Below are 20,594 nucleotides of genomic sequence, written 5' to 3' on the forward strand. Positions count from 1 at the left end.
GATCCTTACTCGATCTACGTCATCGGCAACCGTTCTATTTTGCTTTCCACTGGTTCTTGACCGTCTCTTCCTCTACCTAGCCTTGTAACGCCTGCCGCCAGAATATGGCGCCATCAGCCCGGGCAGGCGAATCCATGTCCAGCATAGCCTTCTCGATGAATCCTCGTGACTCTCGTGTCGTCAGCATCTACGACAAGTACCTCTACGATCCAAAGGACCTCGAATCGTCTGATCCACGTCGCCGTGAACTCGCTCGCAAAGCGAGTCAGCTCAAATTGCACGGTCGCCCCGCCAACGACATGGACGCCAACGGCATGCGATCCACCAATCAGTCTCATCCCTTCCCGCTTCAGCGTAAAAGCGTCATCTTCTCTCACAACACCAAGACTGCCGACGGCCATGCCGCCAGTTCCGTCAATGCTGGTGTTGGCCCCTCCAGCCATCGACCCAGCTACGCAAGTGCTTCTTCCGAACATCTTGATCACAGCCATGACCGAGACTCGGGCGCTTTCGGCTTAGGTCTGGGCATGCTGGGTGGAAGCGACACCGAGTCGGACTCAGACAGCGATGATGATCGTCCTAGGCCAAACAAGACAACCGTCAGCAAGGCGCAGCACAGTCAGACAACCGACAGGCCCGAGAGCTGGACAGATCGCGCAGTCGCTGTCGGCCATCGTCCCCCTGACCATGCGTCTCAGAACCCTCCCTCGCTCAAACTCATGGCGCTTAAATCGGCCAAACAAGGCGGCGGTTCCTTCGACGCATCCCAAGACGAGAGGCATAGCAGGCTGACCGTCGATAACAATGCTGTAGATCGCACCTCGCGACATGGCAGCACCATCGGCTTTGCTGGTGCACCCATAGACCCTCAGGCTCCCTCGCGGTCGGTTGATCCGCTTTCTGGGTCCAAACGATTCAGCGCCCGAACAGCCTTGACCAAACAGCTTGGTCTCGCCACCCCCAATCCAGAGCCAGTTGGAGCACCAGCCCATCGCGGTCCTTCCCCTGACCAGCGCACCACCCCGCAGGACTACTTTGACAGTCGCGCTCCTAGCGCCACTCGGGCCCGCTCGCCACAACGCAATAACGCTCCTCCGCCCATCGCCCGAGCTCAACAGCAAAACTTTGCCCCCCCGCCGCACAATGCGCGCGGAATGCCCTCACCCATGGGTTCCCAACCTGGATCTGCTACGACTCCCACCAGCGCCACGCCTCTGCGTTCGCCAGGGTATGGTCCTTCAGCCACGCCATCCCCTAACCGACCCTATGCCGCAGGACCTATGCCGCCAAATGTTTTGCAGCGAGGCGCGCCTTCGCCTTACGGCCAAACACGCCCACTGGGACCTGGTGCGCCCGGTGGACTCGGCGGTCCCCACCAGCAGCCTCCGTACAACGGCCCGAATCGTCCTGCTCCTGGCTCTCACCATCCTTCTTCGCTTCAGGCCGGTCCAGGCGCGAGGCCACCTCCCAACAACATGCAACGGGGACCCGGTCCGCAAGGCCCGAATGGCCCCGGAGCAAGAGTTCCTCCAGGAGCCAACGGCGGCTTTGGTCCTTCCTTTTCCGACGCTCCTGGTCCTTCTAAACGTCAGTCCATCTTTCGCAGGTCCATGGCCATGCTTGGTGGTGGCCCCCAGGTGGGCCCTCCCGGCAATGGCGCAGGTCCTCCCAATGCTTCGCGTTCTCAACCCGGACAGAAGCGACAGTCCTTCTTCCGAAGAAGCATGGCCATGCTCACCGGAAGCAACGGCGCTTCCAACCATGCCAATGTTCCACCGCCGCATCAAGGTGGCCAGCAGATGCGCATGCCAGCTCCCGTCGTCCCGCGTGCACCTTCTGCGCCGCGCGTTCAGGGCCTGCAGAACGATTTCGAGAAGCCAGATCACCCGCGAAAGTCGCAGTTCCTCGGGGCAGGCGGTGAAGGAGCAGAGTGGGATACTGACGGCGAAGGAGCCAAATTCTGGCGTCGCTTCTCCATGGCGCAAAGGACAGCTGGCTCGCACAAGCTTGAGGATGGCAGCAAAGCTTGGATGGCAAGCGTGGCAAAAGGAAAGAAGAAGCTCATCGTCATGGGCGTCATTGGGATCATCTCCTTGGTCGGCATCATCGTCGGCGTCATCGTGTGGAGGGAGATCGTCGCTCCGTCCGGATCCAACTCGGACGAGCCCACGTCGATCTACAAAGCGAACCTCGGTGCGAAGGACAACCCGGCGTCTACAGGTTCCACCGTCCGATCGGCCGCCACGTCGACCAGCAAAAAGGCAAAAGCAACCGCCACCTCTTCCGCCAGCTCCAGTTACTACTCCAGGTCGTTGCCTGCCGATCTCATGGCTGAAGATGTAGTCAAGCGACACCAACGTCGGGTCCTCACGCGCGAGCTCGGCGCACAGAGAATGCGCAAGCGCCACTTTGGCAGAGCCATCGATGCAGCATCACCTCCGCAGCAGCAGCAGCAGCGATCATCGCTCGCCGAACTCGACTAGATCAAGCACACCCAGGGTTCACCAATACCGATCGCCGGCTTTCCGCGAGCATTCCCGACCCTAACCTTAACCCTAGATCCCCGCCGTAACCCTCTCACGTTCGTTGTCTACACTCGTTTCGCCTGCACTTTCTTTTTGTCTTGTCGCTCTGTCTTGCCTGCTTTGTTTTTCTTCTCAAGGTCCAATTCGCATCACACTCTTTGCCATCTTCGTTGTCGCTGTCGTTGTCGTCTGGACACGAGTCTGTATCATCGACAAGGTTAGACATGTCTGAAACAAGCTTGAGAGCCGCGTCTCGATCGTACTGGTCTGCTGGGCGACGGAGTGAAGACGGATGCGCTCAAATTCAACGAGAATCGCAAAAGGTACAGATCATCGTTTTGCTGCGAGCAAGGTATCAGAGACAAGGGGAATGCGCACTTGCCAAGCAAGCGCATGGACCGCCTAGGGTCTCTTGGCTACAGCGAGTTTTTTCTCGATGAAAACCCCGATGCTGGCCATGCTCTCACTGAGCACGTTGATGGGGGCCGTCTTGTCTGTTGACGAGGGCAATCAAAGAAGATAATATGGTTGAAAGTCAGCTTTTGTCGCTCTTCTGCAATGTAAGCGTGCGAAACGAAGGAAAAGATGCTTACGGATTGGCGTGATCCTGCCGTACCTCTTGAGGGGCGCAGCATCGCCTCGTTCCAGCAGGTGTCGGTGGTCTGCCGGCGCAAGGACCTTCGAATTTTTGTAGTACCATTTCTTGGTCTCGAGATCCTTTGCCACCGAGATGCCGGGCATCTTGCCATAACCTACGACGTGGACGACGGCCTTGACGCGCGACTTGACATCCTTTTTGTCGATGATGTTTGTCAGAACGTTGCAACCAGTGCCGAGTCCCATCAGGACCACGTCGCAGGGCCCTTGCAAGCGCCCGGCGAGCGCAATAATGTTGTCCCAGATGAACTCTGCGGCTTCGCATGCTTCTTTCATCCCTTCGACATCACCGTGCAGCACCAAGTCTCGCGAATCTGCGGGAAGGATAGGTCTATTGGTGGAGAGTTGCCTGACGACGTTGATGTCGACCAGACCATAGCGTTGCGACTTGGCATAGTCCATAACGCATTTCGAGGCATCGACGAGCCTGTAGGCTTCTTTCTGGTGATCCAGCACCGATCGCGGCCGTTCGGAGCGCAAGTTGCCCATATCGTGTACGAAAAAGATGATGGTGGAGAATTGGTCCAGGATGCCCTCGGAACACAAGGCATGTCCGCCGAATGCGCTGTGTGGACTGTCGTACAGAGGCACTTCAAACAGGTCATACTCTTCGGTAATCACCGTCTGACGGTAAGCGGCGAGTAACTCGATCACATCGACCGAAGGAGGCGGGTTGGGGGAAGCCCAGTCGACGTCATCCGCTTCGATGTCCGACACGAGAAGAGAGGGCCAATACCGCTTGTGGTGGCGTATGACTCTATGGACGGTATTTGCGGCGATGGTGCTGGCCACAGTCTCTCGTGGCTCGGCTGTATTGAGGGACAAGAGTACTTCGGTGACGGCTAGGGCGCTGTTGGCCACAGCATCCGGGTTGTAACCGCCTTCGAGCACGACGGCGACCTTGCCCTGGCAGAGCGAGGTGAGCTGGTGCGTCATCTGTGCAAATCCGCCTGGGGAGACCCTGTTGAGACCAATGGGATCGCCGTCAGCAGCATCAAAGCCGGCGGAAATGATGACGAGGTCCGGCTCGAACTGGTAGGCGATGGGCATCACGAGATGCTGGAACGCATACATGTAATCTGCATCGCCCATGCCATGGGTGGGCCACGGCACATTGACCGATTTGCCCTTACCAGCCCCCGTACCGTCGCTATCGTAGTTACCATAGCTGGAACCAGGATAAAAGCTGCCGTCGGCGTCGTATCGATGGATCGAGATGTATAGCACATCTGCATCGTTCTCAAAGGCTTTTTGCGTTCCGTTGCCGTGGTGCACGTCCCAGTCGAGGATGAGGACCTTGTTAATGTGATCGTGTTTTCGCATGACGTGTCGTGTCGCTACGGCAACGTTGTTGTAGAAGCAGAAGCCCATGCTCCTGTGAGGCTCTGCGTGATGGCCAGGGGGCCTTACGATGGCAAACCCGTTCTGGATGCGGCCGGCTGCGACGGCATCGCACAGTTCGATGGCCCCTCCGCAAGAGAGTCTTGCGGCATAGGCCGAGTGTTCGTTGATGTAAAGAGAGCTGGAGCTCTCCAGCGCAAGGACCTGCTCTTTCAAGAAGTCCGAGTGCAGGCCTGAATCGAGGGAGAGGGAATCAATCAAGAGGTTGTTAGCAAGTCACGGAGTGATGCAAGACCGAGCCCATCCGACCTGGACCCACTTACGTGCCGACTGTTCGACACCATCCCAGATGCCCTTGTCGTGGACAAGATCTACCTCAGCTCGGGTCACTTCCCGAATTGGAATCCGCTTCATACGGGAGAAGAGATCCCTGTGCTTGAACTTCAAGTATATTTTCCAGATTCGTAATGGCCTCTCGGGATGCTCGGGATCGACCGGGTTGACGTGGAGCATCATATCTGCGGAGTACACGTAGCCGGTCCTGTATTGGTCGAGGGAGGATTGCTGGTCGATGTTGCTATTGACGAAACCATTGATTGGATCGTTGCTGGTGGTGGTGTCTGTCTCGACCGACATGGCAGGCGTGACGTCGCGCAGAGAGCCTGAGGGAGAATGTGCTGGGGCACGGTTGATGGATGGAATGGCTGCAACGTCATCTTCGTCGTCGTCGTCGATTAAGATCGGCTCGTCCATGCGAGAGATGGCAGGCAGACGTGATGATTCTGACATGGCGTCTCGCGTGTCCGCGTACTGTGGAGGCCAGCCTCGCCTCCGAGCTCGAAAGGCCACTAGGGTGGTGAATAAGGCGGGACGATGACCGCGAAGCGAACGAGGAGGCGAATGCGATACTGGAGGATGACCGGTATGGAAGGGACGCAAGGTTGATGAGCGATAGGAGATGAAGAAAGAAGATTGCAATTTGGCAGCTTGTCGCGATGAATTTTGGGGAAGCTTCGGCTGCCAGATATTGGACCCTGGACTGCCAAGCGCGGGGACTTTCTGTAAGCCCACAGGTCCTGAAACGACGCGCTTGCGATTGACAGTCTGGCTCTGGACTGAGAGCATACCTCACGCTCGGCCAGCAGAGACTCAACAGCAAAGCAAGCACGGGGCTTCGGACACACGGTCTGACTCAGCTGACAGTGGAAGTGCGCCTTCATCAGATCAGAAACAAAGTCAAAGTCAAGGTACAGGACAGTGGAGCGACTGAGATGAATACAGCAAATGGATAGGCATCTGAACTGTGAAGAGGCGTCGCAAGAACCGACAGGATCGCGAGTGTCAATCCCCTAATCAAAAGGAATCCGTCGGACGCCTGTTCCAAACGGCCTTTCGCCACGCATCGTCGAATTGAATCCTTGTTGGCGCTGCTTCTCTTGCTCGGCGGCGGCAGCTGCGAATGCACTTGGGATGGGAATGCCGCAGCAGTCACCCCAGCCTGCCGCCTGGCCTTCGCCCGAGCCGTGTGCATGCGGTTTGCCAGCGGGATGGATGTGGCCGTGAGCGTCCTCTTGCACGTCTTCCTCCTCGAGTTGACCCGCGGTCGGTTCTGGGAAGCGGATCAAGCTGCCGAAGAAGATGTGCTGGGCGATAGGAAGCTTTTTGAGCACCTCGGCACGGTACATCTTGATCATACCTTCGTTGACCTTGCTCCACGACCTTGCGCCCGAAATATCGTCGAGCATGGGCGAGTGCCAGCGCAGCGAGGCTGTCTTGACCGAGTTGATGAATTGGATGCAGGCCAGATACATGTACTTAGGCGCGAACTCGTCGACGATCTCGGGGTCGTGGATCGCCTTTGGCCGCAGGTGACGATGGTTGCTGAGCTGACCCGCTCCCCAAAGAAATGGCAAGAAGTGATAGTCGTCAAGTCCCCAAACACCGTGACTGCCAGCAGGCTCGAGCCAGTAGGAGGATTGAATGTCGCGCATCACCTGGATGTAGGTCCAAAAGATGCGAAGCACAATCGCCGCGCCATCCTCGGGGAGACGCAGGATGCGCAATTTACAGAGACAGAGTCTAGAGTGCATTGAGACGAAACAAGACATGGCAACGAAGAGGAGTAAAAAAAGGGTCAGCGTTTGCGTTCGAGTAAGTCACACTTTGAGATTGAAGCCTCTTCGGCAGCAGCTCAGCAGCACACTTACAACCAGCAGGCTATATTGAGTTCCATACCGCTGCCGTAGTCAATCCGCTTTTGGTTACCCCAGCTCTCCTGGAAGTAGACGGAAAGCTCTGCACGTGCTGAGCGCGATGCGTCGTTGTCGTTTTCCAGGCCTGGAAGCATACGATGGAGACGGTCATTGTTGTCGCGGATCTTGGCGTAGAAGGTGCGGAAAGCTGGGTTGCCAAACCTGGATGATCCGACGGAAGCATCGGGCGGCGTTGCCTTTCGCAGCGCAGCTACCTCGTTGAGGATATCGAGAATGGCACGACACGCCGGAGACGTGGTGATTTCTTCTGTCAGCGTCTTTCCCACGACGCTGGTGTTGCAGACCCGGATGAAGGCGAGGATCTCGGCAAAGGCTTCCGATTGTTCGAACCTGGTGAGCGATGAGGGAGAGACGATGCGTTTGCGCGGTTCTTGGAAGGCATGATCTTTCAGCGAGACAGTCTTGATGTCTTCCGCTGTAGCTTGTGGTGGCGCTGCTGCCTCATTCGGAGAGGCTGTGGACAAGAAGCTCGGACCACCCGGGCGCGGCTCTTGCGGCGACAAAGCGTTTGGAGAGCCACGCAGCTTGGATATGATGGCGTCCTTGGCGGCGTCTGGGACAGGAGTGTGCAAAGAGATGTCTGCCATGGTGAATGCCAGCTACTTGCCTGAAGCTGTCGGTGTGAGAGTGGCTGATGAGAGCCGAGTGGCGATGGTGATGCACGGCAAAGAAGTGTCACGGGGATGGCTGAGCTTTAAAACCGATAGCCTAAAGGGTCTTCATGCTTGTCAATTTCTTGAGATTAATAGAATGTCATAACAGGCGATGTAACACGTTACAGCCTTAATCATGGTCCAGCAAGTTTTCGCATCAAGCGAGCAGATCGAGAACTTCAGTTGGGCATGGTGCTGAGTGGGAGCGGGATGCTACCTTCTGCTTTGAATCCCAATCGCAGCACGGCGGTGGTGGCGAACACAGCGAGAGGACACCGGCGCTGTTTCGTCGCCCAACTTGGTCTTGGCACTCGCCACGTTGAAAAGAGAAGAGGGCTTGTCGCTACCCCACGTTGGTCTCGACTCAGTCCCATGAGAACGGCCACCATACCGATCGAGTGGAGCTCGAAATCAACTTCGTACCGTCACAGGCAGCCCTCGAGTGCGTGCGTGCAAGCGTTGGCGCGTGTGTGCATACAGTCGGCTGCTGCCGGTTGAATGTGAAGGCGTTTGGCACGCGTTCTCAAACTGCTGGAAGCGCGTTACAAAGGGCAAAGTGGTGGTGAAAGGATGTGGGCCATTACGAAGTAGCCTGTACGTGATCCTTTGGTTTCAAAAAAGGCCTGAAATCGAGGCACCTTCGGAAATTTTATTGATGGAAAATTTGTTGTTTCAGTTGTCCACGTTGGGGGATCAACCGGTTACAGGATTGCGCCTCCCTCTCCGCCAGACAGATGCATGCTGTGTGCCAATCGCTCGTCACATGGCCTTTGAGCGACTCGTTCAACCATGTGATGCGCCGTTGGAGCGTTGGAGCGAAGCAGAAGTTCAGCCGTCTTGCGCTTGTCCTGGCTGCCTGTGGCGCACACAAGAGCTGGACTTGACGCCAAGCTGCAAATGGGTCCGCTGCAGCAGTTGCAGTCGACTCGAGCTCTGACATTTCATGCTCTCTGAGGGAGAGACAGAGAAAGAGAGAGAGAACTCGAGCAGCTTTCGATACCGTACAGTACTGTACTATGTGGACGCTGTTTGCTTGCAATGTATAATTGCCCTTTCAATCGTGTGAGCGTGCGAATTCCAGATTTTTGACGCGCTTGTACTGCTTGTTGCGTGTGTGTGAGACCAGAGACAGAGATGAGAGAGAGAAATGTGGATTGCAGTTTGTTACTATCAAACGCCTCGGTCGTGTGTGGTTTGCATGATTTATCGACGATTGCAATCGTCTCGTTTGGGCTCGTCGACCTTCTTCCATCTCCATCTCCATCCTCCTTTCCTCCTCTTGGTCTCTGCTCGGTCGTTTTACTTGCTGGGTCGAGTACGTAACGCTGGTCAGGGCTTGCAATCCGCAACTCGTCTTTCAGTACCTGTCACGTCGGTAAGAGGCCCGAGTTCCAACGCATTCGTTCTAACGCACGCCGAAAGCAGCTCCATTCTTCTTGTCTGCTTGGACCTCTTCTCATTGCGCTAGTCGCAACGCCAAGGTACATCCCCTGCTCCAACAGCATCCAATCAGCCTCGAGCACTTTCTACCTGTCGTCTTGCCATTATACCCGATCGGCATTGGCACGACACTTGGAACGTAGGCTCTACCTGTTCCCATCTGTGCCTGGGCTCTTCGCACCACCACCATCCCCACCACCGTCATCCTCAACGCCCTTGCAGCAGGGCTAGGTTGCGCGCTTCGACTGTCAAGCCACGCGCTCGACCGCATCGCTTTGCCCCCAAGCAGCTCTTTTTTCGGCAAAGGGGCTGGCGCGCTTAGACCTTCTCTCGTCCCCGATTGTGCCACCTCGCACGTTAATAGGTACCCGTAGTTGCCCTCAGCCCTTCCTCAGCGCATTCCGCTTACTCAGACGCAGCGCATAGATCGCTGTGTCTAGTGTCTCTTGGCTCGCACTCGAAAGCAAGATTCCCCGTTCTCTCTTCGCATAAAAAGGAACGAGCCAGTCTTCAGCAGCCATCATGGCGCCCACTGACAGCTCCGGAAGCCTGCCTGGCGACTTGTCAACCAGGACCAAGCAGCAGACCACTAGCCGCATGATGAAGACTACAAAGCGCGGCCGCCCCTTTGCCAAGGATACCCACGATCTCTTTGCCACACTCATCGTCTCGCTCGAACTTGGCACGCATCGTCAGTATTTCAAAACCTATCACAACTCCTTCACCACCGATGAGGCCGCCGAGAACCTGTCGCACCTCAAGTTCTCTCAGTCCAACCGCGCTCCCGATCCCAACGAGCCTAGCCGCGTCGTTACCACCACCACCACCACCACTTTTAGCATGAACCGCGAAATGGCCAAGGGCATCTGTCAGCATTTCATGGACGCTCGCCTCATCGAAAATGCCGGCGATGCTACCAACCCCATCTTCAAGGATAAGGGGGTCTACATGCTCACCCCCAAAGGTCTCCACATCTTGGAGCGCTTCATCACCAAGAACGGCATCAACGGCGACCATCTGCTCAAGGTGTTTTCCTCTCAGCCCATCTGCATGAAACTGCTCCACCTCGAGAGACGCGCCTCGGACGACGAGCTGCTCATCAACACACCTGTCCTCGAAGTCATCTTCCGACGATTCGTCGGCCGCTCTCCCAACTACGAGTCCGCACCTGCTGCAGGCGCCAAAGCAGACAACATGGAAACCACCGTGGATCGCACGTTGGGGATCGATCTAACCGACATCCAAGAAAAGGTCAAGGGCCGTGGTCATCGCACAGTTCAGCACACGTTCAATTCCATGAGCGCCCTCGATTGGCTCTGCGATTTCACCACCGTCTGCGGCAAGGACGAGGCCGCCGAGATCATGGCGCATTTCCAGCGTCTCGATCTTATTTGCCTTGTTCTTGACAAGTCAAGACGCGAGATGGAACCCTACGACGACCGAGACGTCATCATTCGCGTTGAAGACGGGCGCGGCAGCGTTAGTGACGGCCACTTTCGATGCCATTCCAAGACTGTGTACGGCGTCACCGAGAAAGGTCGCCAGGTGGCTCGATGGGATGGCGCCGAGTCTCCTTCCTCGGGCGTCGCCAGCCCTGCGAGGGCCGACAGCCGTCGCGTGGCCGAGGATGCCGTTCTCGGTCACCAGAGCAAGCAGAGCGTTCCTCAAGCCTCGCTCGAAACAAGCAGTCCAAGCTCCTCAGATTCTCGTCTGGCCCGTAAGCCGTCGACCAAGCTGCGTAAGGAGCGAGACTCGACACCCGTCGGAGGCGCAGCTGCTAGCATCGGTCAGGGACTGCACGACTCTTCCTCTTACAGCAGCAGGGACAGCAACACGAACCGACTCAAAAACATTCTCGAGGAGCCTGCGCTGCGCTCCCTGTTCCGTGAATTTTTGCGACAAAACTTCTGCGAGGAGAATCTGAGCTTCTGGCTCGACGTGCAAGATTTCAAGCGTCGTTTCCACACCACCTCGAGTGCCGTGGCCGTACAGACTCCATCCAAGGACAAGGGCGGTGTCGGGCGTCGACTCGGTCGCAGTGTCACCGGCGCTCTGGCGGGCACCACCAAGGACAAGAACGACGAGGATTCTTCTCAGGGCTTGAATGCCATGGAGAGACACCAGCAGGACCTGGTGAGCATGGCATTTGTCATTTACGATACCTACCTCGCACCGTCCTCGCCTTGCGAGCTCAACATTGACCACAATCTCCGAACCGAGCTCATTCTCTACATGAACAAGATTCTGGCCGAAGCCAAGATCTCGTCCCTGTCGTCTCAGTCCGCATCGCCCTCCACATCCACCACGCAACTGGGCGCGACCTTGACCGGCAGCGATGCTCCTCATGGCCAAACAAACGAGGCGACCTCGATCGAGGAGAGGAAGGCGGCTGTGGTCGCCAAGCGCTTGCGCATTCCCTTGCACGCAAGTCAGCTGCAGGTCATGGTGAGGCTGTACGAGCGTATCCAGGATCACGTCTTCAGGCTCATGGCGACCGATTCGGTGCCACGCTTCATCAAGGACGCACGCTTCATTCAACTCGTGCGATCTGTGGAAGAGTACACGGAAGCACTCGAGGCAGGCCGCATTGATCCAGAGCAGAACGCCGGACCCGCTGTAGGCAGAGCCGTATTCGAAGCCATGCAGCTCAAGTCGGCCGACATGCTTGCGCAGAACAGCAACGACGCTCGTCCCTCGGTCGATGCGAGCTCTTATCGGGCTTCCTCGAGCCCGCAAAAGCCAAGCTCGAAAGGTGTGCCTGCTCTACCTCCCATGGCTGCTGTGTCAGCATCGCAGGACCGCGCTGCCAGCGGCACTCTTTCTGTCAATGACTCTTGAGGCTCCTGAGACGAACCTCATCTTTAACGTCACGGTGGCGCAACCCATGGCGCTTCCCGCTTTGCTTCTTGCTGCTTTGATTGCTGCAACCTGTCTGCATTGCTTTCTAGACGCGCTGTATACTTGTTACGACTTGTCACGACCTCTCACTTGCAGCGCATGCGCCATGGCGTTGCGTGCTCGCAATCCTCCACCATTCTCTATTCTCGTGTCAGCTTCCAATCTCCCCCGTTCTACAGTCTCTTGCTAATATCTTATTTCAACTCGTCTGCATCATTGCTGGCCTTTGAAGTACGTTGGTCTTCCTTGTCATTGCTTCTCTAATCACAATACATACTGTTCTGCCTTTCATACATACCCTATTGCGAAAAGGACTCGGAGCTGTGGAAGTCGACGTTGAGCTGAGTGCATTCGTGCTTGATGTGCTTGGAATTGAAATGTTTTCGGCTCTAGCGGTCAGCGCGACTATTGTTGCAGCAATTGCGGGCCGGGTCAAAAGCCGGAATGAGCAGTGGATTTGCCCGATAAAAGGGCGGCGGAGCCCCAGAATTCACAAAGCAGCTCCAACTCGAGCCGCACCTTGGACGATCCACAGCAGCGCTCGCCATTCCGCTACTACCACCACCATCACACTTTCTGCCAACGCAACGTAATCTCACGACACCGCCCTCACCCAATCGTCCCTAAAACATGGCCGCCACCACAGTAGCTCACGGTGTCAAGACGCTCGGCGTGGTGGGTGCCGGCCAGATGGGTCTTGGCATTGCCTATGTTGCGGCTCTTCGTGCGCAGATCCCTGCGGTGCTGCTCTGCGATGCCTCGCCCGCCGCGCTTGAGAAGGGCGTGAGCTTCTTCGAAACGCTACTCAAGAAGGACGTGAGCAAGGGCAAGATCCAGCAGTCTGACGCTGACGCAGCACGTTCACGACTCATTACGGTGGAGAAGCTGGAGGATTTTGCGAGCAAGGGCGGCAAGGGTGCTGCGGATATGGTGATTGAGGCTGCCACCGAGAACCTGTCGATCAAGCAAAAAATCTTTGGAACGCTGGCGTCGAGCCTGCCGCTCGAGACCATTTTGGCCACCAACACGAGCAGTATCAGCGTCAGCAAGATCGCCGCCAGTGCCGTGGGCGCACACGTGAAGCCCGGATCCGAAGAGGCCTGGAAGAGTCCCGCTCGTGTAAGTTCCCCCTTTATCTGATCATTGTTCGACTCGCAAATTGACACCTCACGGTTACAATCTTGCGCGACACAGGCCTTGGGCATCCACTTCTTCAACCCAGTCCCCGTTATGCCTCTGGTTGAGCTCATCCCCGCGATCCAGACGAGTCCCGAAGTAGTCGACCGCTCACGCGCGTTTGCCCAAGCATGCGGCAAGGAGGTCACCACCTCCAAGGACGTGCCCGGCTTCGTCTCGAACCGTCTGCTGATGCCGTTCATCAACGAAGCGGTCATGGCACTCGAAAAGGGCATCGCATCCAAGGAGGACATTGACAAGACGCTGCGTCTGGGCATGAACCACCCCATGGGTCCCTTGACGCTTGCTGATTTCATCGGTCTCGATACGTGCTTGAGCATCATGGAGACGCTCTACAGGGAGACGGCCGACAGCAAATACCGACCCGCTGTGCTGCTCGGGCGAATGGTCGACGCCGGCTGGTTCGGCAAGAAGAGCGGAAAGGTACGTATCGACACCTCGGCCGGAAGCATTCTGTTGTGGCCGAACGAAGCATTGACTGACGCTTCTGTTTGCGCTGTTTCTCTCATTTTTGCGGTGTGTATTTCCTACGTTGACAGGGCTTTTACGACTACCCTTCCAAGTAAGGAAGCATTCAGCATCAGACGCCAATAGCATCAAACCGTATGTATTCGGCAAAACAAGACGTTGTTTGCAAGCAGTCACATGCGCGAACGAGAATGCTGCCAATTGCATGGGACCGAAACATTGTAAACAAGCGTTGATACTGATCTGAGCGGTGCCAAAGAAGCGAGACGAAGAAACACAGCTGTCAGCGATTGATGTTCGACAGCAAACGAGAAATCCCCATCGCTTCCCGTCCCTTAGACCAACAGCCCTAGTCGGGTAGGGGCAGTTGATATGTGAGGGTGTCAGAGTATATTAAAGTTGTATGTTGTTGTAAAAGAGTTCATCGAGACGACCGTCTTGCAGGACAGATCGATCTACCCTTTTTGAAGTGTTGCATCATTCGAATGTCGGAAGAGGGACGGGAAGCGACGTGGATTAGGCCAACTCTGATGGGAAGGGACTTACCTTTGGTCTGGGTTGGTGGTGGAAGAGAGGAAGAATGAAGGTGCGGAACAACGCAGACTGAAATTGTAGAGCGAAAATCACCGACGACCTTTTTTTTCTCTCTAAAAAGAGTGGGAACCACGTGACTAACAAGACACTCTGCCTTCTAAGAAGCATGATCCTGCTGACGTCTTTGTACTGGGCACACGAGGCGTATCAGAAGGATGGTGGTGGTGGTGATGATGGCAATGATGATGGCATACCCTGCTCCTAAATCTAATCCAGGCAACGGCTCGAAACCGGGAAACGGCCGTGATGTACAGAGGAGGTCGATGTCACCTTGCACGCCCAGCTTGTGATGCCTGTACTCGAATCGAGAGCCAATCTACTGCGTCGTGGACTCCAATACTGTTTGTATGAATCCAAGAAGGTCAGAGCTGGTCAGAACATGTGCTAATGCAGGCTATCAAGCTAAAAATGGCCACAACTTACCCTTCGATAGCACTTGCGAGTAGCACGTCCCAATCGTGCTCTCTGCCAGTTAGTGTTGACCCTGCAGCCACTGGTTGGCGATACGTTTCTTCCTCGTTGTCGGCGAACACATTATCCGTCCGCCCGCCAGCTGACAGGGATGATGATTCCGGATCTTCGTCAATACGCGCCAGCTTTTCGGCGAACCAGTTCCGGATGGTGCGCGCAAGATCTGCGGAGACTGATTCGCACTCGTCGGCCTTGTTCGCCAATATTAGGATAGGTCGACCTTCCAAACTTGGGTGTATCAAGAGGTCGGCTAGTGTCGCGAGGAAGTAGCAAAAGGTCAGCATTTGTGGCTTCTCCAACACTCGCAGAGACCGACGTGTAAATAAGACTTACAAAGTAGCTTCCACGACGATTCACGAGCATCAAATGCTTCTGTCTCCGCATCTGGAGGCACAGGTCTACCTTTGCCTTTGATATCGCTCTGTGGCTGATTGTGGTTCTGCGTGTGGAGTGCGAGAAAGTGCCGCGCATCAACGACCCAGACAACCGCATCCGACTCGTCGTAGTATTTGCTCCATAGCGTGCGTACGGAGGGCGATCCACCGAGGTCCCAGAAATGCATGTGCATGTTTGGAAGTGTCAATTCGAGGACTGTGGTGTGACAGCAGCAGGGAGGTCGAGGGAGAGTCAGTGACTGGTCGTTTTGCTATGGACGTCGAGATGAAGTGAGGCGCACCATTCTGGCCGACTGTAGGGGCGATCTTGTTTGGCGGCAGAGCGGGTCGTTTGAGGTAGAGGCTCTTGATCTGTCAAACATAGATAGAGTGTTGGATAAAGGATGTTTCAGACCCGCGTTCAATGCAGGGAGCTGCCTGTGCGTGGCTCACCTTTTCGAGAAGACACGACTTCCCCACACCGGAGGGTCCGACAATGAGAACATTGAAACGCGGCTTCTTTGTCCACTCGGCTGCAGTGCCGACAGAAAGAAGAGCAAGAGTCAGTGGATGACACTCTGACCGCAAGCGCCGACTAATTGGCAGCCTCGCTTCGTCTACACTTACCATACAAGCCGGTGATGAGGTGGTACATGTTTACCGTCCAGAGGGTCGGGTGTCGAGTGCTATTTGCCAAAGGATGAGCACGGAACTCGAAGGAGATGTATATATTGCGCAGCAGCGCTGTGAAGCTCGAGGCTGATGCGTCTGCAGGTCTGTGGATGGTGCAAGGTGGAAAGCAAAGCTTCGTGAGCCGAAAGTAAGTTGATTGTCGAGCTCGACTGGACCCTGCCTGCCGCTGCTCCACTTGCGACGCAGATCTTCCTTTCTCGCGTGCGTGTGTTGGACTTTTCTTACTTTTGAAAAGCCGACGTGTCCCGATGCCTTGAGTCGGATTCGAGCCCGATTGTGTGTTTTCCACACGCGCTGCTATCTAAATGTTGTAAACGCTCCGCGCACAAAAGCAGCGTTAGCAGCGTTTGACAGCGACAGCGCAGCTACGCTCCACCATCGTCCTTCAACGTCGCGTTCATTCAGGGTCACTGACGACTTCCATCACGCTCTTCACGGACCGAACTGCTACTCGTTCTCCAGATTGGATCGTCCGACCGAGGTGCAAAGCAGCTATCTTTGCTACGTCGTCTATTCAGACCTGTCGTTCGAACGCTTCAACCGGCAACGTCTTCTTTCGATCTTGCTAGCAAATCCCAGCAATGGCTTCCGTCGGCTTCAACGTAGCTTCCAGCTCACGAGGCGCTTTCGCCATGTCGAGCTCCAGTAGGAGGCTCATCACGACTTCCGCTTCGGGTCTGTCCCTTCGCCCTCGCACGACGGCGGCAGCACCAGCATCGCTGTCGGCAACTGTTCCGCTGCGCACTTTTATTCGCGACAGCAACTCCTCGTGGTCTGACGCTTCTTCCTCCTGGACTTCTACGTCTTCTTCTACTTCTCACCAGTACGCTTCGTCGAATCAGCAGAACGCATCACCGCATCCATTACCAGCGCGGGTGTTTTCGTCCCCGTCTTCTTCCTCAACCTCCTCGACCTCGTCCAACTCTTCTTCCGCACCACCGCACCCACCCTTCTCCAAGCGCTTCTCCACAACTACCTCGCTCTACGCCTCGCACCATTTCGACACACAGGCGTTCGCACAGCGTCTGGAAGCCTCGGGCATCTCGCGCGAACAGGCCGACGTGCTCACCGAATCGCTACGCGACGTCATCGACGAAAGCATCACCAACCTCGCCAAAGGCCTCGTCACGCGCGAAGAGGGCGACCAGACCAACTACACGCAAAAGGTCGACTTCACACGCCTCAAGTCTGAACTGCAGCTGCTCGAGAGGAACGATTTTGCCCTCATGAAGAGCGAGAACGAAAGGCTCATGGCGGATGTCGAGAAACTCAAGCAGAGGTTGCGCGAGGAGATCACTCGAACCACGGCCGGTGTCAGGCTCGATCTGAATCTAGAGAAGGGTCGAATCCGCGACGAGTCAGCTGTTCATGCGCTCAAGATCAAGGAGGTCGACACACGCATTGAGTCCGAAATTGCAGGTTTGCGCACTAGCATTCAGAGCGCAAAGTTCAACGTGTTGCAGGTAAGTCACAGGTGTCCTGCTATAGGTCTGCGATTCCGACATACTAACTCACTTTCACACCCTCGACTGCTCTCGTACAACAGTACTTGGTCGGTGTAGCAACCGGTGCCGGTGCCCTGCTCCTGGCCTACCTCCGAATGTTCCGCTAGACCACCTCGCGAACAACACTCGTTACTCAACCTCCACTCGCTCACTTACACATACACAAGGGTTCTTGCAATGCTACAACTTCCGTCTAGATTACTTGGGCTCTGCAGCCGAACCTGCGCGCAACGACAGCATCGCTTTCGCCAGTGGTACCGTGCACGTCGTGATGGAAGATCCGTCCTTCTGCAAACCGAGTAGGGGGGTCACTTTATCCCCTTCGCCCTTCTGATGCGAGATCTGCGCTTGCGTCAACGGCGCCTTCTGACCCCTCCCTGCGATCCACCCACGTTCAGAAGCAGCGATAAACAGATTGGGCAAAGCCATGACCTGATGTTTGCCTCCCTGCTTGCCGTGGTGCACCTGATCCGACTTGGGCAAGTCCTCGTTGGAGGCAGGCAGAGAGAGGAACAGGAATCTGGGCGTGAGCCACACGCTGGGATCAGCTCCCGGGATCTCGATCGCGCTTGGACGAACGAGCTTGATCTCTGCCTTGTCCTCATCTCCGTGCGGTTTCGAGCGGGATGCAAAGGCAGGGTCGATCTGGTAGAACTGAGCATACGTCTTCATCGTGCCCTGGGGCTGGCCTGGTCCAGGACCCAGTTCGACCTGCGTATCGATCGACAGTGTGCCGCGCGACGGATGGCCCGACAAGATCTGTGCCAGCAGAAGCGGCTGCGGCTGAGCAGCTGCTGGACCCTCGGAAGCTGGCTCCGCGTAGACGGCGATGAAGAAGTCTTCCTCCTTCTTGACCTTGGACGCAATCTGTCGAGCTTGCTGCTCGGACATCTTCTCGGCCTCCTTCTGTGCGTTCGAGCTCTCCACCTTGCCGCTTGTGTCGAGGTCGGGCGGATGCTCCCGGGTCTGAATGTCCCTCAGGAACTGCTGTGCGGCATTGGCGCCGTCCAGGCTGGAAATGATGTTGCCCTCCGCAGCAGTGATCTCGCGGCGAGGACCAAACGGCTGCAGACCTTCGAACGCAGTCTGGACGCTCGGGATGGGAAGACGATCTGCATGGCGAGCGTCGTTGCTGGTCACAAGCGCTACACCTACTGCGCCGTCGGTGTGAATGCTGCTGTGGGGCTGTACGCCTGTGGAGCTACCTTGTGGGAGAGAAATGAGCAACGTCTGGTCTCGTCCCGTCTCGAAAGGCGTCGGTGGAGCAGTGAGGCCGAGCACGGAGCTGGCAGGGAACTGCGTCGCGAGGCCTTCGATCAGTCCGTGTGATGAAGTGTCGGAGAAAAACACGAACGAAGCGGCCGAGCTGGGATCGAGCGTCTCCAAGCCTTCGGGCACCTTTCCTTCCAAATTCTCACGCCCCCAGATGTCGCGCCAGTCCCGAGTGCCTCCTGGCAAGGCGCCGTTGCCGTCGTCGAGCAAGTCGGCTCTACGTTCAGCGCCTTGCTGCCACGAAGACTTGCGGTCCATCCATCGGCCCACAGAGACTTCGGCCCGGCCTGGGATGGTCGACCTGAACGGGATCGCGTTCGTGCCTGGCAGAAGCGACAGTGCGGCAGAGTAGAGCGTAGGCGTAGCGATGGGAGGCGAACCAGCTTCGATGGCGTTAGCTGGAATCAGAGAGGACGGTAGCGGTGACGAGAGGATGCCGACTCGTGCGATTCTCGACGCTGCATCGGTCCCAGACTGAGGTGTAGCCGCAGCCTTTGCTTCTGCTGCAGCGATCTGCGCTGCCGTCATCCCCTTGGTGTCCGTCGTTTTGCTCGGGGATGCGGGGTCCGTTGCAGGGTCAGGCCCACGAAGAATCGATACCGCTTCGCTCAGATACTGTGATGGCAGGTCTTTGCTGAGAGCATACAGCAATACATGATCGTGATGACCCTTTTTGGACGAGGCGGTGGCATTGGGTGCGGGTCCTGTTCTCGACGTCATCGAAGTCATGCTCTGCACTGTGGATCGTAGGGCGATGAGCAGACCTTGTGGCGTCTCGGAGAACAGTGTCAGTGTTTGTGCCGTCGCAAAAGGCTGCTTACGCTGCCATTGCTGCTGCTCTCCACCCTGAGAAGAGCTTTTGGCCGCAGGAGCATGTTGGGCCGCCTTGGCGTAGCGTCGATGCTGGAGAGAATTGCATATGGTCTGCCGTGCTGGCAGCCTGGTGAGGCTGGCCTGCTGCCTCGTCGACGTTGTCCGTGCGACCGAGGTGAGCATCGTGTATGTCCCCGACCGTGGTTCAAAGCCTGAATGTAGAAGAAGGTGGTAATGGTCGTGGTCGAACCGAAGCTCTCATTCAACTTGAACGACACAAACGTGGGCTGCATCATTCACCCTCGAGAAGAAAGTGGAGCCTTCGGCTTGGAAACGTAACGCCTTTCGACTCGCTGAGCTCAGCTGCGACTCTGTTGGACCCTGAACAGCCGCAGATCAGACTAGAAATACCCCATCTCATCGGGTGTCAGAAACCGCCCCCGATTCGCTGTCCAGCAACGGGTTTCGCACGGACGCGTTGCGAGCAATCCAAGCATTGCGATCCTCTTCGTCCTTCTCGACTTCACCCTTTCTCTCTTTCATCTAGACAGGCGCTGCTCTGCTCACCTTCATTGTCATCATGTCGACCGTCTCTTCGGTGACCGTATCGCCGCTCGCTTACAAGAAGCTGGTCCTGCACACGGCAAAGTATCCCACTGCGAGGGTCTTTGGCTTTCTTCTCGCCGACCCAACTTCCCCGCAAACTCTCACCATCGTCGACTCGGTTCCGCTCTCACATCACTGGACCGCGCTCGCACCTATGGCCGAAGTAGCTCTCTCCCTCGCTACCTCGTATGCATCGACGAGGAACCTGGCTGTCGTCGGACTGTACGAGGCGCCGGAGCTCGTAGCTGAGCGCACGCCTTCGCACCAGGCAGGCAAGCTGGCGGAAAAGATCGCCAGTTTGGCCAACAGAGAGGCTCTCTTGCTTTTGGTCAACAACGCAACCCTGCTCGATGCAAGGTCGCACTCTCTGAACGCATATGCAGTGTCGGCAGCGAGCGGCAAGGGAGACGCGAAGCCAAAGGCGTTGCAGGCATCGAGCGTGACGTTGCAAGATCAGAGCAAGGCAGCAGAGCTCGAGAGCGCCGTAAGAAAGCAGGGCGCTTGGGAGAAGCTCGTCGACTTTGATGGTAAGTGTTTGAAACAGCGACAATGTAGCATCGAAAGGTGGTACTGAACGGTTCGACGTGCTTTCGGCTTTGACTTTGCATCACAGATCACCTCGAAGACCCGTCGCTCGACTGGCTGCAGAACTCTGCCATTACAGCCTGATTCGCAGCTACCATTCTTTGTTTGTACATCTATCTCTCTCGATTCATATGCATACTACATCCAGCCAACACGGTCTTCCACTTTCTGAAATTTCCTCGTTTCTCTGGGGACAGCACCTACAAAAGAGAGCGTGTCAACCTGTTTG

The 20,594-nt window shown here is 56.4% G+C and overlaps 9 protein-coding genes across 9 annotated transcripts; 5 read left to right on the forward strand and 4 right to left on the reverse strand.

Annotated features, from left to right (window-relative positions):
* Positions 1-104: 104 nt before the first annotated feature.
* EX895_004957 (uncharacterized protein) lies at positions 105-2,483 on the forward strand (the record flags this gene model as incomplete). The annotated part of the gene is made up of 1 exon (XM_029885551.1): positions 105-2,483. One exon carries the CDS (start codon positions 105-107, stop codon positions 2,481-2,483), a length of 2,379 nt encoding a protein of 792 aa, XP_029738117.1.
* A 444-nt stretch (positions 2,484-2,927) lies between these two features.
* EX895_004958 (uncharacterized protein) lies at positions 2,928-5,312 on the reverse strand (the record flags this gene model as incomplete). Its single annotated transcript, XM_029885552.1, has 3 exons — positions 2,928-3,019; positions 3,119-4,756; positions 4,847-5,312. 3 exons carry the CDS (start codon positions 5,310-5,312, stop codon positions 2,928-2,930), a joined length of 2,196 nt encoding a protein of 731 aa, XP_029738118.1.
* A 560-nt stretch (positions 5,313-5,872) lies between these two features.
* On the reverse strand, positions 5,873-7,383 carry EX895_004959 (uncharacterized protein; the record flags this gene model as incomplete). The annotated part of the gene is made up of 2 exons (XM_029885553.1): positions 5,873-6,602; positions 6,731-7,383. The coding sequence occupies 2 exons, from the start codon at positions 7,381-7,383 to the stop codon at positions 5,873-5,875; spliced, it is 1,383 nt and encodes a 460-aa protein (XP_029738119.1).
* A 3,615-nt stretch (positions 7,384-10,998) lies between these two features.
* On the forward strand, positions 10,999-11,727 carry EX895_004960 (uncharacterized protein; the record flags this gene model as incomplete). The annotated part of the gene is made up of 1 exon (XM_029885554.1): positions 10,999-11,727. The coding sequence occupies one exon, from the start codon at positions 10,999-11,001 to the stop codon at positions 11,725-11,727; it is 729 nt and encodes a 242-aa protein (XP_029738120.1).
* A 690-nt stretch (positions 11,728-12,417) lies between these two features.
* On the forward strand, positions 12,418-13,550 carry EX895_004961 (uncharacterized protein; the record flags this gene model as incomplete). Its single annotated transcript, XM_029885555.1, has 3 exons — positions 12,418-12,906; positions 12,982-13,407; positions 13,524-13,550. The coding sequence occupies 3 exons, from the start codon at positions 12,418-12,420 to the stop codon at positions 13,548-13,550; spliced, it is 942 nt and encodes a 313-aa protein (XP_029738121.1).
* A 762-nt stretch (positions 13,551-14,312) lies between these two features.
* On the reverse strand, positions 14,313-15,546 carry EX895_004962 (uncharacterized protein; the record flags this gene model as incomplete). The annotated part of the gene is made up of 6 exons (XM_029885556.1): positions 14,313-14,385; positions 14,470-14,767; positions 14,851-15,108; positions 15,194-15,263; positions 15,345-15,424; positions 15,519-15,546. 6 exons carry the CDS (start codon positions 15,544-15,546, stop codon positions 14,313-14,315), a joined length of 807 nt encoding a protein of 268 aa, XP_029738122.1.
* A 619-nt stretch (positions 15,547-16,165) lies between these two features.
* Positions 16,166-17,196, forward strand: EX895_004963 (uncharacterized protein; the record flags this gene model as incomplete). The annotated part of the gene is made up of 2 exons (XM_029885557.1): positions 16,166-17,047; positions 17,131-17,196. 2 exons carry the CDS (start codon positions 16,166-16,168, stop codon positions 17,194-17,196), a joined length of 948 nt encoding a protein of 315 aa, XP_029738123.1.
* Positions 17,197-17,287: 91 nt separating this feature from the next.
* Positions 17,288-19,357, reverse strand: EX895_004964 (uncharacterized protein; the record flags this gene model as incomplete). The annotated part of the gene is made up of 1 exon (XM_029885558.1): positions 17,288-19,357. One exon carries the CDS (start codon positions 19,355-19,357, stop codon positions 17,288-17,290), a length of 2,070 nt encoding a protein of 689 aa, XP_029738124.1.
* A 397-nt stretch (positions 19,358-19,754) lies between these two features.
* Positions 19,755-20,449, forward strand: EX895_004965 (uncharacterized protein; the record flags this gene model as incomplete). Its single annotated transcript, XM_029885559.1, has 2 exons — positions 19,755-20,307; positions 20,394-20,449. 2 exons carry the CDS (start codon positions 19,755-19,757, stop codon positions 20,447-20,449), a joined length of 609 nt encoding a protein of 202 aa, XP_029738125.1.
* Positions 20,450-20,594: the final 145 nt, after the last annotated feature.

Source organism: Sporisorium graminicola, chromosome SGRAM_5 (genome assembly GCF_005498985.1).
Source record: "Sporisorium graminicola strain CBS 10092 chromosome SGRAM_5, whole genome shotgun sequence".
NCBI classification, from domain to species: Eukaryota; Fungi; Basidiomycota; class Ustilaginomycetes; order Ustilaginales; family Ustilaginaceae; genus Sporisorium; species Sporisorium graminicola.